Source organism: Notothenia rossii (genome assembly GCF_949606895.1).
Source record: "Notothenia rossii genome assembly, chromosome: 8".
In the NCBI taxonomy this organism is placed as follows: Eukaryota; Metazoa; Chordata; class Actinopteri; order Perciformes; family Nototheniidae; genus Notothenia; species Notothenia rossii.
Window position 1 is genome coordinate 5,226,401 of NC_136906.1, and position 18,222 is coordinate 5,244,622.

Sequence of the window (18,222 nt, forward strand, 5' to 3'; positions counted from 1 at the left end):
GAAATGTTGGTTAGAGATCTGAACACACTCCTTTAAAATGTAGTTTAGTTTAACTAGTGGTGGAAGAAGCACTGATATACTTTATTTAAGTAAAAGTAGTAATACTGTGTTGAAATACAAGTAAAAGTACAAGCATCAAAATGTACTTAAAGTACCAAAAGTATAAGTAACACACACACACACACACACACACACACACACACACACACACACACACACACACACACACACACACACACACACACACACACACACACCTTGTCTTAAAGAGGCAGGCGCTATAAATAGAGTTGACCCGCAAAGAGCAACTGAACAGTACATCTCGTGTCTTCTGACCTCCTCTGGTTAAACCCTTACGGTTCATCGTGGACACATTTGCATTTGAGATTTCTCTTATGCTGTGTTAATGAATATATGCGAAACACTTCTGAAATGTAAGTTGTTTCTTTGGAAATATTGGAAGTCTAACCATAGCTCCAATAAACTTTAAATATTAAGAGTTTAGCCAAAACACAAAATGGCTCCAGTGAAACTAGTGAAAACTTAAAACCATATTTTCTATTCATCCCAAGGCTATATCAGTAGAACATGTTTTCTGTTGTATCACTTTCAATCGGGAGCCCTCGCATCAATATTTATTTCCTGGATTCCTGCACAAAAGATACAAATCCATGTTTTCCTTACTTTAACAGCTACATGGTGGTTAGAATCTGTGCACCACATTTGTAGACAGAATGACATTTTAAGTATTTTTTTTTAACAGAAGTGTGACTTTTAACTCTAAATTAGGAGTTTCTACATCATTTTGAGAAAATATGTAACAACTGATACAAAATTACCAGATATGTTTTTTAAATGTTGTGTTATGTGTATATATTTCCATGAATGGGCGTGCGTTATCAAACGGACAGACATTAGTGATACTTAAATAACTTTTATTTATTAAAGCTCTCATCCACATCCTCCTCCTCTGGCACGGTGACATCACAGTGACTCACAGCCGTCCCCTCACCGGATCACTTCTTTAACCAATCACACAACGGTCTGCATAATTAGATCAAATCAGAAAACAATCAATCTTGACATGCGATTACAAACACACAAACGACAAACAGTGGGAACTAATGCTTTGTTGTTTTATAATTACAGTTGCAAACATTAGTGACAGCAGCATTGTTGACCTCAGAGTGGTGCAGAAAAATTCTCGATAATTCTGACTTTTTACCCAAAAATTTTGAGACGAGGGGACCTAAAAGTACAAAAACACTGACTCATTTCCAGGTTTTAGGACTCATTCCTGCACCACTCCATTAAAATCCTTATTTCTTTCCCAGTAGAGTCCAGGCACGTCTCTACAGGGAATAGGGAGCTGAGAAAAGCCTCAGATAAAGTGTAATTGTGAGTAGTAAAAATAGCCCTCTTTAAACTCTTTCTAAATTACAATAAGTAACACTTTGAAAATAAAGCAATCAAATACATTTCCTTTAAATCTGATTGAAAGATATTTCACTTTACAGAGAATTCATGAAAATAATCTCCAAACAGCTACATGTAAAATGTGGTTTGAAGGACGGCAGCTTCCTGTTGGAGGGTCTATTTGTTGACGGTGAACGACTGCAGGCCGGTGATCGCTCGGCCCAGAATCAGAGCGTGGATATCATGAGTTCCTGAGGAAGAGACACATAATCAACATTTAAATATAACAGTATTGTCATACTAATGGTTACACAAGCCAGAACATCGTTATGACATCATAAAGTGGCCAAAATCTGATCAGCTAATTTTCTGACAGGTTTTTATAGAAATGGATCAAAAAGAGAGAGAATCTTTGTTCCTGAAACTTTCAGAGTCTCTTTTCACAGAGGGGACACATGATGATGTAGAAGAGACATGGAGAAGAGGGGACACATGTTGATGTGGAAGAGACATGGAGAAGAGGGGACACATGTTGATGTAGAAGAGACATGGAGAAGAGGGGACACATGTTGATGTAGAAGAGACATGGAGAAGAGGGGACACATGTTGATGTAGAAGAGACATGAAGAAGAGGGGACACATGTTGATGTAGAAGAGACATGGAGAAGAGGGGACACATGTTGATGTAGAAGAGACATGAAGAAGAGGGGACACATGTTGATGTAGAAGAGACATGAAGAAGAGGGGACACATGTTGATGTAGAAGAGACATGAAGAAGAGGGGACACATGTTGATGTAGAAGAGACATGAAGAAGAGGGGACACATGTTGATGTAGAAGGGACATGAAGAAGAGGGGACACATGTTGATGTAGAAGGGACATGAAGAAGAGGGGACACATGTTGATGGAGAAGTGGATTCTGCATAATAGGTGACTTTTAAGTGAATTTGAAACATTCTCCCTCCTCCTCCCTCCTCCCCCCTCCCCCCTCCCTCCCCCCTCCCTCCTCCCTCCTCCTCCTCACCTTCGTACGTGTTGACAGCCTCCAGGTTCATGACGTGGCGGATGATGTGATACTCGTCTGAGATGCCGTTTCCTCCCAGCATGTCTCGGGCCTGCCGGGCGATGTCCAGAGATTTCCCGCAGCTGTTCCTCTTCAGCATGGAGATCATGTCGGGGGCCGCTCTGTGCACAGAACATGGACATTTGGGTCACCTACGACTCGGTCCATAAGATGAGAGAGGACTGTATTCACCCCGAAGGAAATCGTTATGCCAGAGTTACAAGAAACACAGCAGCACAGCTCTTCAGTAATTGAAAGGTAAAATGGAGAGTTATTAATAGACATATTATTCGTTTTGATGCTTTATGGACAATTACCTGCCAACCCGATCAGCCTCAGATATATATATATATATATATATATATATATATATATATATATATATTTATGGTAGAGCTGCACCACATGGAACAATAACTGATTGCTATAAATGTATCGTCTTTTTACTTTTTAGCGTCGATGAGTCTGCCCAGCTGCAGACAGGCCTGCAGGCCGATGGTGATCTCCGTCAGCATGTCGGCCATTTTCTTCTGCATCAGCTGATTCCTCGCCAGCGGAACGCCAAACTGGATTCTGCAACAAAACAGCGACAGAATTGAATAAAAACCATTTTTCCACGTAGCTCCAAAAAAATAATGCTAAACACAAACATGTATGAACAGATAGGAATTGATTTAAGTCTGACCTGTCGAGTGTGTATTGTCGAGCTGCATGGAAACAGAACTCTGCAGCACCGAGAGCGCCCCACGCGATCCCGTACCGAGCGTTGTTCAAGCAGCCGAACGGACCCTGAAGGCAGCACAAGGAGAGAGAATTATAAATGTAGTTGGTTAACACAAGCTGAAGAGATTTTAACGTTTTGTTCTACGATATAAAATCCGTCAGTAAATACCACCCACTGGTGAATAAAAAAAACGGCGGTTGCTAACAAGTGTCTAAAAGAGACGACAGAACGGCTTCACGCCCAACATTAGCCTCCTTTAGCTTAGGGGTGGTGAGGTGAAGTCATGTGACCGTGCTGTAGTTCCTTTATAGCCCAACATTAGCCACCTTTAGCTTAGCGGTGGTGACGTGAAGTCATGTGACCGTGCTGTAGTTCCTTTATAGCCCAACATTAGCCACCTTTAGCTTAGCGGTGGTGAGGTGAAGTGATGTGACCGTGCTGTAGTTCCTTTATAGCCCAACATTAGCCACCTTTAGCTTAGCGGTGGTGAGGTGAAGTGATGTGACCGTGCTGTAGTTCCTTTATAGCCTAACATTAGCCACCTTTAGCTTAGCGGTGGTGACGTGAAGTCATGTGACCGTACTGTAGTTCCTTTTATAGCCTAACATTAGCCACCTTTAGCTTAGCGGTGGTGACGTGAAGTCATGTGACCGTGCTGTAGTTCCTCTATAGCCCAACATTAGCCACCTTTAGCTTAGCGGTGGTGACGTGAAGTCATGTGACCGTGCTGTAGTTCCTCTATAGCCCAACATTAGCCACCTTTAGCTTAGCGGTGGTGACGTGAAGTCATGTGACCGTGCTGTAGTTCCTCTATAGCCCAACATTAGCCACCTTTAGCTTAGCGGTGTTGACGTGAAGTCATGTGACCGTGCTGTAGTTCCTCTATAGCCCAACATTAGCCACCTTTAGCTTAGCGGTGTTGACGTGAAGTCATGTGACCGTGCTGTAGTTCCTTTATAGCCCAACATTAGCCTCCTTTAGCTTAGCGGTGGTGACGTGAAGTCATGTGACCGTGCTGTAGTTCCTCTATAGCCCAACATTAGCCACCTTTAGCTTAGCGGTGTTGACGTGAAGTCATGTGACCGTGCTGTAGTTCCTCTATAGCCCAACATTAGCCACCTTTAGCTTAGCGGTGGTTATAAGATAAAATAAAGATAAGATGTACTTTAATAACCCCAATTTGGGAAATGTTGTTGTTGCAGCAGCATAACACAAAACAAGACATTGCACATAATAGAAAGAGTAGAAATAAACAATTCTAAAATAGAAACATCTCAAAATAGAAATAGAAATAAACGAGCATTAGAGAGTAAGAAAAATATACAGATGACCGTGAAGATAACAAAATCTATAAACTGTGTGACAAATAAGAATACTATTGAAGGGAAATAACCATATGATAATTCCCTGCACTCACAGCGAGTCCGGAGACGTGTGGCAACAGGTTCTCCTCAGGAACCTCCACCTCGTCCATCACGATCATGCCGGTGGCCGAGGCTCTGAGGGAGAACTTCCCCTCGATCTTAGGAGTGGAGAAACCCTTCATGCCGCGCTCCAGGATGAAGCCGCGCACCTTCCCGTCGTCACACTTAGCCCAGACCACCGCGATGTCTGCCACCGGGGAGTTGGTGATCCTGAGGGGGGGAGGAGGCAGAGGGAACTTCACGGGATGGTAAATAACACAAGTATGATTCAAGATTCAGATTCAAGATTCAGATTCAAGGCTTTTATTGCCAGAGCTACAGTGTAGTTATGCACACATGACAATCTGAGGTCACAGGCTCCTCCCACAGAGCAACACAATGAAACAGATTATATAGTGTAAGGAGAGTCTATATACAATCATTGGAATATGATATATCAGATAAATAATTTGTAAGCTATGGATGTTCTTTCAAAAGTTCAGGTGTGTAACATGAACTATGCCGTTTGATGTTGGGCACCTTTGTTTTGGGGAGGAACGGCCCCTTTAACTCGTCCCCTGAGGATTGTTAAGCATGTACCCAGGGACTGAGAGGGAAATGAGCTAATCAAGCAATCAGGCTTAAATCATGTTTTCTCTTTTGGAGATGAATATATTTGTATGCAGAGTCGGCAAAAGTACACACATCCTTTATTCAAGTAGAAGTACAGATACTCGTGTTTAAAAATACTCTGGTGAAAGTAGAAGTACTGACTAAACTTCTTTACTCAAGTCAATGTAAAGAGGGCTTTGAAATGTACTTCAGTAAAAAGTACCCATAACTAGCAGCTGTTTTAAAGAGTACCTGACCTCCCTTTATATTAATAGAACAATAATGTCATTGTTAGCTAATGAATGTTTCCATGCTGAACAACGGCAACATGACAACGTTTTCATTGGTCCCTCTTCTTTAGAGAAGACCAGGAAATGATGGATACACGGATCGTGTTCAAATCAATAGGCACGCAATGACTAAATAATAATGATCACGCCACCAAACACACATTCAAACTAAAGGAACCAGCCTGTTTGGAAAATGAGAGAAGTAGAAAGTACAGGTATTTGTGTTCAACATGTAAGAAGTAGAAAGTACAGGTATTTGAGTTCAACATGTAAGAAGTAGAAAGTACAGGTATTTGGGTTCAACATGTAAGAAGTAGAAAGTACAGGTATTTGAGTTCAACATGTAAGAAGTAGAAAGTACAGGTATTTGTGTTCAACATGTAAGAAGTAGAAAGTACAGGTATTTGGGTTCAACATGTAAGAAGTAGAAAGTACAGGTATTTGTGTTCAACATGTAAGAAGTAGAAAGTACAGGTATTTGGGTTCAAAATGTAAGAAGTAGAAAGTACAGGTATTTGTGTTCAACATGTGAGAAGTAGAAAGTACAGGTATTTGTGTTCAACATGTAAGAAGTAGAAAGTACAGGTATTTGTGTTCAACATGTAAGAAGTAGAAAGTACAGGTATTTGAGTTCAACATGTAAGAAGTAGAAAGTACAAGTATTTGAGTTCAACATGTAAGAAGTAGAAAGTACAGGTATTTGTGTTCAACATGTGAGAAGTAGAAAGTACAGGTATTTGAGTTCAACATGTAAGAAGTAGAAAGTACAGGTATTTGAGTTCAACATGTAAGAAGTAGAAAGTACAGGTATTTGAGTTCAACATGTAAGAAGTAGAAAGTACAGGTATTTGAGTTCAACATGTAAGAAGTAGAAAGTACAGGTATTTGTGTTCAACATGTAAGAAGTAGAAAGTACAGGTATTTGAGTTCAACATGTAAGAAGTAGAAAGTACAGGTATTTGAGTTCAACATGTAAGAAGTCAAAGTAAAATGTGGTCAGAAAAATAAGTAGTGGAGTAAAGTACTGATACCAGAAACATGTACTTAAGTTCAGTAACGAAGTATTTGTACTCCACTACTTCCCACCTCTGTGTGTATGCATGGTCCCTGTTTAATAAAGACATATAAATGCCGTTGCTCACCAGGTCTTGGAGCCGGTCACACTGTAGGTGCCGCTGGACGGGTTGTACTTGGCTCTGGTCTCCATGCCGCTCGGGTCACTACCGTGGTTCGGCTCCGTCAGACCAAAACATCCCAGGATCTCCCCCCGAGCTGCGAGTAGAGCACAACATCATTATGTCTATTTAATGGCTGAGGCATTAACTCTGGAACTCCCTTCCCAGCCACACCCGAAAGGCCAACACTCTTGTTTAACAGTTTTCATTGAGATTTCAAAATCTGAAAAAATATACATTCAATAGCATTGCATGAAAGGCCAACACTCTTGAATCCTTCAAAGAGATCTCTCAAAACTCACTTATTCACTTTTCGATTATGGAGACTGTAACGAATATTCGAAAAATCGCTGACATCACTAATTTGAATATCCGTCCATGACTCTTACCCAGCCTGGGGAGGTACTTCTGCTTCTGCTCCTCTGTGCCGTAGGCGTTGATGGGATGCATGACGAGGGACGACTGCACGCTCATGACGGAGCGATATCCGCTGTCCACTCGCTCCACCTCTCTGGCGATCAAACCGTACGCAACATAACTCACACCGGCACATCCAAAACCTTCACATCACACACAGGAAGAGGAATAACGTCAGGGGGTTGGAAACAAACTGATACAAGTCCAGAGCCAACTCAAGACACCATTATTCATTTAGGTCATTATTCAAGTGGATTTATTCTTGTTTTATTCAGTCCTTCTGCTGGTATTTTTTATTCGTTATTGTCTTCGTGAAGTGTGTTATATAATAAGTATGAAAAGTGCTGTATGAATAAAGTTAGAAGTAGTCATAGTTAAAGATTTCTCCAAAAACAAACAAAGCCCTCAGGTCCAGTGTGCCTACGACCAAAGTCCATTTGGGACAATTCAGTTCTTTCTGTGAGAGAAATGTTCCAGATTCACATTATAAGAAACGGTTTGTAAATGAAAATAAAAAGTTTTTTTTTCTTATTGAATTAACTTTTAGGTGTTATTTTTCTGTGTTAGAAAAGTCATGTCAGTTATTTTTCTATTGTATTTGATGATTCATTGCTGTCATGTTTTGCATTCTGTGATGTAGCTTGAGGTGATGAGCAGACATACATCTCTCGGTGGATGTCTGCTCACCACCTCAAGCTCAACCTTGACAAGACTGAACTGCTCTTCCTTCCGGGAAAAGATTGTCCCACTCTTGACCTAACAATCAACATCGGCACCTCTGTTGTTTCCCCGACTCAGACTGCAAGGAATCTGGGTGTGGTCCTAGATAACAAATTGTCCTTCACTGCAAACATCGCTGCTACAACCCGCTGCTGCAGATACACGCTTTACAACATCAGGAGGATACGTCCCCAGCTGACCCAGAAAGAGACGCAGGTTCTGGTCCAGGCTCTCGTCATCTCACGCCTAGACTACTGCAACTCCCTCCTGGCTGGTCTACCTGCATGTGCCATCCGACCTCTGCAGCTCATCCAGAATGCAGCGGCTCGTCTGGTCTTCAACCTTCCCAAATTCTCCCACACCACACCGCTCCTCCGCTCCCTTCACTGGCTTCCAGTAACTGCTAGAATCCACTTCAAGACACTGGTACTTGCGTACCATGCTGCGAATGGATCTGGCCCTTCCTACATCCAGGACATGGTTAAACCGTACACCCCAGCACGTGCACTCCGCTCTGCATCAGCCAAACAGCTCGCTGCACCCGCACTGCGAGGGGGACCCAAGTTCCCGTCAGCAAAAACACGTGGGTTTGCTATCCTGGCTCCAAAATGGTGGAATGAGCTCCCCATTGAAATCAGGACAGCAGAAAGCTTACACATCTTCCGACGCAGACTGAAAACTCATCCCTTTAGACTCCACTTCGAGCGATAGAATTACTAACAAAGCACTTATATACTAATAAAGGGCTGGCTTTCTAAATGCCAGTTGAGTAGCACTTGAAATGTTTGGCTCTATGAAACCTGATGTACTTATATGATTCTGTTTTCTTAAAGGTTGTATCTTCCTGGTCGAACGCACTTATTGTAAGTCGCTTTGGATAAAAGCGTCAGCTAAATGCAATGTAATGTAATGTAATGTAGTCTTTTGTGTTTTAATGTTGGAAATGAATAAAGGCAGGTAAGCATTTTTTTTAAAAAGCAGGCTGAAACGTTATATCTCACAACACAATTCTACAACACACATCTATGGAGCATTAACTGTGAAATCAAATTGACTCACCTTGTATGGTTGGGCCCAGCACGCCCATCTCTCCCATCTCTGACACGATATCTCTGTGGAACACTGGAAATAAATAAAACACACAATCAGCAGTTGTATGACATGAAGTGCAACAGAAGATACGCCGTTTTATTTTTAGCAAAGTCATTTTTTTTTAGCTAATTCCTATCTTTAATTATATGTGGCCGTGGCTCAGTGGATAGTGTGCTGAACTTTGAATCAGGGGATAGCAAGTTCGAGTCCCAGTGCAGTCAGCATGTCGTTGTGTCACCTCAAGTTGCTCCTGTGGGGATTGTCCACAGTACTGAATGTGTGTTAGTCGCTTAATGACATGTAAATGTGCACAGAATATATTCGTATATTCCAAAAATAAGAGCTTTTTCGTTACTAAAATGTGTTTTTTCCTGTTAGGAATCATATAAGCATGGCCTCAGGTCTCTGCTAGGTGACGATCATCAGAAAGGAACAGCTGTGACGTCTATCTTAATCTTTATTTATATTATCTTTAAACATTCCAGAGGCCACAAGACTGTTAAACACCTGAACTAAGAACATCCATAACGTTCACCTGTTTACCTGTATATACACTCTTATGGCACTTCTTCTATTTGATTGTATTTACTTGTATGTACGTAATGTATGCACTATTGTATCTGGGACCTCAGATGTTCCTCGACATAACTGTAGCTCTGTACGAATGACAATAAAAGCCTTGAATCCTTGAAATGGTGCCCTTGGTTATGTTTGTTGGACCCGAGACATGTTTTGGCTAGAGGTGAACATGTTATGAGTCTCTGACCTTCGTTTCTGTTTGCCATCAGGATGCGAGGCATGAGTTTCTCCTGGCAGTAGGTCCTGAAGGAGTCTCTGATCATGATCTCATCCTCCGTCAGCTGGCCCTCCAGGTTCAGAGCATCGCGCCAGTCAAACTGGACCTTCGCTGACAGATGTTAAGAAAAGGAACAATTCAAAAACCTTCAAACCATAGTTACAAATATGTTCCGGTGAGAGCTTGACATTTAATGTAGTATCTCCAGTAGATTTCCCTAATAAGGAGTTAGTAACACTTACGTGCTTTAGGCTTCTTCTCAGTCTTCTCTGCTTCTGTGGAAATGTAAAAACCAGGAAAGGATTGATATTAAGCAAGTAACGATAAAACACAGTTTCCCTGAGAACAATCACTATGAAACAAAGATATCTCATGTTGTCAGTACCCCAGTTTGCCTGTGCTGCAGTTCCCTGTGATCTGGAAGCTGAGAGGACGGCACATCTGTGAGGAGAGACCAGGAGACGGCACAGAGCGTTTCTCAAAGCCATGATGAAGAGGAGCCTGTAAAAGAAACATTTATATACATTATAAACTGGTAACTTAAAGTGCAATCCTAGAGCTTGCATTGGAAGTGATGGCAGTGACTTTCACAGTGTGCCAACATATGCTAAGTAGGAGCAGCAAGGTTCTGTTAACCCTGAACCAGTGAGTGACTGTCAGTCGTGGGCTGGTGGACCAATCATTGAGATTAACTTATGTAAAAGTAATAATAGCACAATGTAAAAAATACATTTTATTAATAGTATTACAAAAAAATCATTGTAGAAAAACCTACGTTCTTTTATGTAAACATCTGTACAATATGTGTGTAAACTAACTACAAACTAAAGCTGTATAATAAAAGTAATATCCATTTATATTGTAGTGGAGTTGAGGTATAAAGTGGCATGAAAAGACAACGCTCCAACAAAGTAAAAGTACCTACATTTTGCAAAAGTATTTTCTTTCTACTAAGTTACATTCGACCACAGGTGAGTGCATAGTCAATACACTTGTTATTGACTACAACAATCAGTTTGCTACGAAAGCAAGGCTTGAGTTACAACTGTAGGTAGGTGGATAATACTAGCTGGTGTTTCTAAATGTCAGTAGTATAAAAGCAGTTTTATTCTGTATTACTGTATTCTCTAACAACCTCTGACAGTGCTAAGCTAACCTAGCTCAGCTAACCTGTTCGGCCTCAAGTGACATTATTGTAGCTACAAGCTAACAGTGCTACCTCACGAAAGGTCGCTAATAACTTTGCTGTAAACGACATAATATCCAAATGTTCAGGGTAACAATGTGCTGTACTAGCGCTGTTTGTTAAATAAAGCAGTAAAAAATGTGTTAGTGTTTGTATAAGGAGTATTTACCTGTGTTTAGTGGGACAACAATCCTTTTTCTGTCTCCTCTGTTATGCCACTGAGTTATATAGCAAGGCGTCAAAATATAACATGACGTCATGACGCAAAGCACGCAAGACTGTTCGTGCTGCGCCATCATTGTACCATGTGCCTGAGATCAGCCTATGATCAACTTTTATCTTATATATTCAACCTCTGTGAAGTCAATACATTAAAAAACTGAGACTTAAATATAAACGTATACATGATCTTTGTTGTTTTGGGCATCTATTATCATTAAAGATGGCTGATTGATTTTAGGGGATAGTTCACCAACTGCAGAGGAATCTGATTGGCTCTCCAGCAGAGGCGTGTTGGATGTTGGAGGAGTGGATTTCTGTGGTTGTCTTATATTCCAGTTCCCAGAATAAAGGCAACTCTGTAACAATATCCCAATAGGTTCAGCCACTCTTAGTCATGCTCTAGACACAATAACACAGCTAATTCAGTCGTTTGTATAGCAGTACTCCTGTGTACTGTTTGATGTCACCTTCACTTTGTTTACACTTATTCATTTAGCTACTCATGGACGAGCTGTCTGAGCATTTTTAAAGTTTCAATGAAGGAGGCAAATAACATTTAAGATTTGTTTCTTAAATGCAACCATCTCAATCTCAATCTTTATTTATTTATTTAACCATAATGCAAGTGAGAGCATGACAATACATTTCCAGAAGGGTGCAGCATTATACAAAAATAGACCTAAAATAGGACTAAAAGTGTTTTTCAAGGTACTCAAAGACACTGTAAATGTTCATGGTAAAATGTATACAAAAAAAGGAAAAAATATACTTTACAATACCCAATATAAATGAGAAATTAAAAGAATTAATTGTTTTTTTGTTACCAGCACACAAATCCTCCTTATGTATACATAAATACAGTTAGCTTCCTCAACATGATACATTACTGTCCAACAGTCACTAAAATTAGCTCCATCTGCACCAGCAACAGAGGGCTCTCTCGTGTTAAAGGGGAACTCTTTGATCTCACCTGTTCTCCTCGGCAGTCAGATCAGGCAATGTCGGGTCTGTACGTTGAATTATGAATAGATTGCATTATATATTTAATGTTGTCTTGAATTTCATCAGGGCCATAGCATTGATTTGGTGCACTCTGCTGATTAAGACACATTTTCTCTGTGAATGAGTCATAATTGACAAACACATGTTACAGTATGTAGCCCTCGTTATATTTAATACAAAAATGAGAATATTTAGACAGATATATGCAACACTAAATTGTAAAAAATACTCTGTTATAAGTAAAATAACTCCATTTTACATCTTACTTAATTAAAAGTAGAGATGTATTGACATCAATATATACTTAAAGTACCACAATTCATGTAATCGCACTCGTTACGGCCCATTTCTGAATCATTTGTAATAATTTACTGGATTTAGGTATTGATGCAATAAAGTGCTCGCACAGTATTTAAAGGTGGAGCTATTTTGACTGACTATATCTAGTGCTAGATTTTATCTAGATATTTAACCTATAATTATATGTCAATATGTTCATTTATTAGTTGATTTAGATTTTGTATTAGCTTATTATCTGAACCTGTAATGTATATGAAGCAGTCAAATACCTGTAATGAATTACAAAAGTACCATATGGGCTGTCAAAATGTAGTTTAAAGTAGTATAAAATACTAAAAAAAATCTAAATTGTACTAAAATAGAGTATTTGAGAGTAAAGATACTGTATTACATTGCACCACTGGTTATATTGCAGCTCATTGGACATTTATGCCTATGCCAGTGAACGGTAGGAATACAAACTCCCACCTTCGCTCACTGATTGGCTAAACGCTTTGTCAATCACTCCGTCTTGCGTTCTCATTGGTCCTCACTCTTCTCTAAGGAATGCCCCTTTAAATGTTAGCAGTACCGTGAAGATTTTGAAGCGGACTCCTTCTAAGTGTTCAAACTGACTGAAGCGCCTCACTAAAACCTCATTCAAAACTGGAAATATGTTGTAGTTAGCCGTCCTTTTCAAGCTCCTTTTGCCCAGAAGAAACACTCCGGAGTCATGGAACTGGAGGACAAACCGAAATATGGTAATTATTTAAAATTCAAAGTCCACAACTCGCGGGGCATGCTTCAGTTCATTTTGCCACTCAAGACTTGAACTGTAAACAAGGCTCTGTTTGGCGCATACATTACATACTAATCGTTTTGTTTCCGTGTTTACATTCAGGCATGTTTTCCTCGTTCACTTTTTATGGTCCCACTCTGGCTCAGCTGGCACTACTTTATCTTGTGAACTTAAATATTAACCAGTGGAGGAATCTAATGTAGTCCATGTACTCAAGTATTGTACAATCACAGTGGAGGAAAAAATACTCAGATCCTTTAAAATAAAGCAACATGTGTTGTGTTGTGTTATTATTAGATTATATTATATTATCCTATTTCTATCATTAGAAAATACATATAACAGTTTTTGTGATGTTGTAATTCGTCAATATGGAGCACATTTTGGTAAATACAATCATATAAACACATGTTTTTATGTTAAAAGTACCTACAAATGGAGTAGAACATGGAAATACTCAAGTAAAGTAACCCCAAATGATACTTAAGTACATTACTTGAGTAAATGTACTCAACAATTCTGAGCTAATTGTACTTTCTCTGAGTATTTTTAATTTAATGCTACTTTATACTACTACATTTTTGGAGTCAAGATAGTACTACTTCTAACTCCACTACATTTATCTGACAGCTTAAGTTGCTTTACATATTCAGATTATTAATTAATACAAGATATACATCGACTAATAAATAAACAATGACATGGGATCATAGGTTAAGATATCAAGAAGCAGTATTCATTTTACTGTTTGGTACTTTTAGTGTATTAGGATGCTTTTTGGATGATTTTGAAAGCATTCACATTTTAGTAAACAAAAGTATTTGCATCAAAATAATATACATAAAGTACCAAATATAAAACTATACTTGTTATGCATTATGGTGATGCAGTGTATTGTCAGGGTGCACAATGTCTCATGTGCTGGTCCAGTTGCTGCCACATTCCTCCGGCTGGTATGGCAGCACACGCCCAGCTATACATAGAGCTTATTAGAAAATACCTCAAACATGTGGTGAAGGTCTCTGTTTGTCACTTCATGCCTTCAGTCTTTCTTGTAAGTGTCATATTATCAATATTATACCTACTTTAGACCACAAACAATATCGATATATCTGTTTGCAGTAGTGGGATGTCTGACAATTACGGGCCTCATGTCTCCATGCTTTAATGTTCAAAAAGCTCTTTATTGTTCTCATACTGCCTCTACCTATTTTCACCCTCTGTCTGAAACCAGAGCCCAGTCTGCTCTGATTGGTTAGCTGGCCGGCTCTGTTGTGATTGGTCAACCGCTTTAGAGATGTCCCGCCCCGTAGTCTATCACGTATAATGTGTTGGAGCGCTAGCCAATAGAAGAGTGTTACAAAGTGATGTCACTATGTTCAAGAAGTAAACAAAGGAGTCGAATGGAGGCGTGTCAGGCAGGGCGGGGGAGTGTGTCAGAGAAAAACACAGGGATTTTAGCCTTTGCACACCATTTACATGCACTAAAACCTGTATAACACTCACAAAGCAAAAGGGAAAAGCCCCAAAAGCATAATATACCCATTTATTGGTCTTGGATTCTGTGATTGTCCCCAAATTCCTTTTGAAATGACTGTGGTTGGAGGCCAAGCTGCACACACATCAATATTCATCTCGAGGAAAAGCAGCTAAAAAAGTAGACGAGGATAGTATCCAGAACATGGTGTTTCAGAACATACTGTGGGGTTCGATATAGCTTCACATGCTGGAGTAATTTCAGACTGAGACATAAAGAGAAACCTCAATGACAGGATCTGAGCGGCCGGGCCTGGCTGCAGATTAGATGTAATTATAAGCCATTTTTAGTAGAGTGGTTGGAAACCCGAGTCCTCTCCAGCTCTCTTTTCATCGTTGTAAAAGCTTCTTTCAGAGACTTTTGCACATTGTCTTCATCTGTTTTCACCAGAAGGGGAGTGTAATAAAGTACATTTACTCAAGTACTTTATTTAAGTACATTTTACCTGAGTATTTTCATTTTATTCTACTTCTACTTCTCTGCATTTTGGAAGCGATTATTGTAATTTTAATGAGGTCATATTATGCTTTTTAGGGGTTTTCCCTTTCCTGTAACGCTTCCATTGGACTCCTTTGTTTACTTCTATAAGATAATGACATCACTAAGTAACACTTGCATTTCTATTGGCTAGTGCTCCAACACATTGTACGTGATAGGCTAAGGGGCGGGACATCTCTAAGCGGTTGACCAATCACAACAGAGCCGGCCAGCTAACCAATCAGAGCACACTGGGCTCTGGTTTCAGACAGAGGGTGAAAAGAGGTGCTGCAGCACAGAGAAAAATAAAGAGCTTTTTGAACATTAAAGCATGGAGACATGTCCCAGTAGAGACACTACATACTGATATACACCTGAACATCAGCAGGAGAGGACTCTTTAAAGTAGAGACACTACATACTGATATACACCTGAACATCAGCAGGAGAGGACTCTTTAAAGTAGAGACACTACATACTGATATACACCTGAACATGAGCAGGAGAGGACTTTTTAAAGTAGAGACACTACATACTGATATACACCTGAACATGAGCAGGAGAGGACTCTTTAAAGTAGAGACACTACATACTGATATACACCTGAACATGAGCAGGAGAGGACTCTTTAAAGTAGAGACACTACATACTGATATACACCTGAACATCAGCAGGAGAGGACTCTTTAAAGTAGAGACACTACATACTGATATACACCTGAACATCAGCAGGAGAGGACTCTTTAAAGTAGAGACACTACATACTGATATACACCTGAACATCAGCAGGAGAGGACTCTTTAAAGTAGAGACACTACATACTGATATACACCTGAACATCAGCAGGAGAGGACTCTTTAAAGTAGAGACACTACATACTGATATACACCTGAACATCAGCAGGAGAGGACTCTTTAAAGTAGAGACACTACATACTGATATACACCTGAACATCAGCAGGAGAGGACTCTTTAAAGTAGAGACACTACATACTGATATACACCTGGACATCAGCAGGAGAGGACTCTTTAAAGTAAAGACAATATAATACTGATATACACCTGAACATGAGCAGGAGAGGACTCTTTAAAGTAGAGACACTACATACTGATATAGCGGTCACAAACATCAAACAAAACATCTCCGTTTTAAAAAACCACAAGCTTCCACTTAAACATGCTTCATCATTCCCTAACAATGTAAACTGGGTCATGTGACTCAGCTGAATGTCTAGTGGTTCTGCCAGCTTGCAACTGAAACACTGAGGCATGTTCACAGCAGTGTGAGGAGAGAGAGGCGATTAGCTCTGGGAAAATGAGACCTACTCAACATCTGAGAAACAAATGTAGAGTAACTTGGATGTGGAAGAAAGACCACCCCAGTGAGCTGCATTTATCACCCACTCTCTTTTACCAGTCAGGAAAGAATGATTCTCTGTGTCTATTATTTTCGTCAAATGTTCCATGAAAAGTCTCTTAAACTCAGTCCTGTGCATGTTGGAGCAATTCATTTTTTTGCAGTATTTAACAGGGTTAGGGTTAAGTCTTGCTGTTTTGTTTACAGTGAACAGATCCATTTTAGGGCCATTGCTTAAAGGTGGGGTTGGTAATTTTGGAGGAACCAGCTCGAGTGCGCTAGAATTTGAAAATACACAGCCGGAAGAAATCTGCCACTTCCTTACAGAGCCCCTCCTCCAACACACACGAACACGCACATGACCAATGAGGGCACGAGATAAGTTTGTGCACAGATGGAAGGCTGACAGGCAGGTAGGCCATCCAGTTACTTTAGCCGGGCCGGCTCAGATGATTGGTTGTGCTTTTTACAGCGCTACAGCTTCCACAGATGATATTTTTTTATGGATTTTTTGTCAAAGCACTTCAGATATTTATTGCTCTCGGGATGTTAAGAGCATTCCATGGAATATAACAAAAAGTGTATCTCGAGCCGGTTTCTCAAACTTACATACCCCACCTTTAAGTTCAATCAAGTAGTTGTTTGTGCATTTCTTTTGATGGCAACTTTAGGCCCTGTTTCGGGGGTTTAAGGGACCGCAGGGCAGATTTGAACATGCAGACACTTTTGGGGGGAAAAGGCATGTGATTGTTATGTTATAAAAAGGTTTCATGTTAGTATTGTTTGGTTGCCGAAAACCTCCAAAAGATAAATTGAACCAACGCAATGTTTTGCCTGGACGTTATCCTCCAGTTCATTGTGTTTTTTTTTGTTTGAGGACAAAACACAGCTACAGTGCATACCTAGGATACCTATCCAGAGAATATTTAGTCTAGAACATGTGTTAGTCTTTCCTCCTGTTTGCCAGACTTGTGTCAGTAAATATTCTTGCTATCATTTCACTGTTTCACATCTGAGTTACAGAAATAACTCGACCGGATGTAAGAGCAGAGAGATAAGAGGTTGAATTTAAGTAGCAAATGGGAGCAAAATGTTTTCACAGATTCCTGTTGTGTGGTCCAGAGGGTGTTCACACTTCCTGTTATATATATTATTTTATTTCATAGTGACTGACTCAGTGATACCGAGAGATGACACCATTCAAAAGATAACTAAGTGGCGCAAGAATTAGTCATGAAAGCCAGGAAATTAGTTTTAGGACTCCAAGTTCCCTCATCTTGTCAATGGTTTTTGGTAAATTATTATAATTGTTGTAATCTTTATTTAACCAGGAAATTCTGATTGAGATAAAAAAAAAAAAACAATTCTGAAAGAGAGTCGTGGCCAAGATGGGGCTGAAAATGTTGGTTAGATACCCGAAATAAGGTCCGTGGTGAACAAAAGCTGAAGAGATTATATCACTTTTTACCACATGTGTTGTTATTGGAAATGGGTCTGGAAATATAGCTTTTCAAAATGTCAACTTTTAGAAGCAAAGACCATTTTTTTGAGGGCTTAACTTCAGGATGTTAAGAGACGGGGGCTGGGACATTTCACCGTGGGAGTATTCTGTAATGTGTGTGTGATTATACTGTTGCTTCCTTTATAACACCAGAAA

At 39.9% G+C, this 18,222-nt stretch overlaps 2 protein-coding genes across 2 annotated transcripts in view; one reads left to right on the forward strand and one right to left on the reverse strand.

Annotated features, from left to right (window-relative positions):
- Positions 1–918: 918 nt before the first annotated feature.
- Positions 919–11,214, reverse strand: gcdhb (glutaryl-CoA dehydrogenase b). Its single transcript, XM_079646844.1, has 12 exons — positions 11,065–11,214; positions 10,095–10,210; positions 9,952–9,984; positions 9,680–9,820; positions 8,881–8,943; positions 7,074–7,244; positions 6,652–6,781; positions 4,622–4,838; positions 3,166–3,269; positions 2,928–3,053; positions 2,442–2,602; positions 919–1,667 (listed from the first exon to the last, which is right to left on the reverse strand). The coding sequence occupies exons 2-12, from the start codon at positions 10,195–10,197 to the stop codon at positions 1,594–1,596; spliced, it is 1,323 nt and encodes a 440-aa protein (XP_079502970.1). The 5' UTR covers positions 10,198–10,210; positions 11,065–11,214; the 3' UTR covers positions 919–1,593.
- A 1,763-nt stretch (positions 11,215–12,977) lies between these two features.
- The window catches only part of LOC307014751 (choline transporter-like protein 2), a 32,147-nt gene continuing 26,902 nt past the window's right edge, over positions 12,978–18,222 (forward strand). Inside the window, exon 1 of the mRNA XM_079642861.1 lies at positions 12,978–13,159. Within this exon, the coding sequence (XP_079498987.1) occupies positions 13,132–13,159 (28 nt within the window). The 5' untranslated portion in view covers positions 12,978–13,131. The remainder of the gene's footprint in view (positions 13,160–18,222) is intronic.

Excerpts from the sequence above, each read along its gene's own strand:
- gcdhb (XM_079646844.1), bottom strand. The coding sequence starts at position 10,197 with ATGGCTTTGAGAAACGCTCTGTGCCGTCTCCTGGTCTCTCCTCACAGA. Across the intron at positions 9,821-9,951 it reads TGAGAAGAAGCCTAAAGCAC|CGAAGGTCCAGTTTGACTGG; the intron begins GTAAGTGTTACT and ends AACATCTGTCAG. Across the intron at positions 3,270-4,621 it reads CACACGTCTCCGGACTCGCT|GGTCCGTTCGGCTGCTTGAA; the intron begins GTGAGTGCAGGG and ends TGCTGCCTTCAG.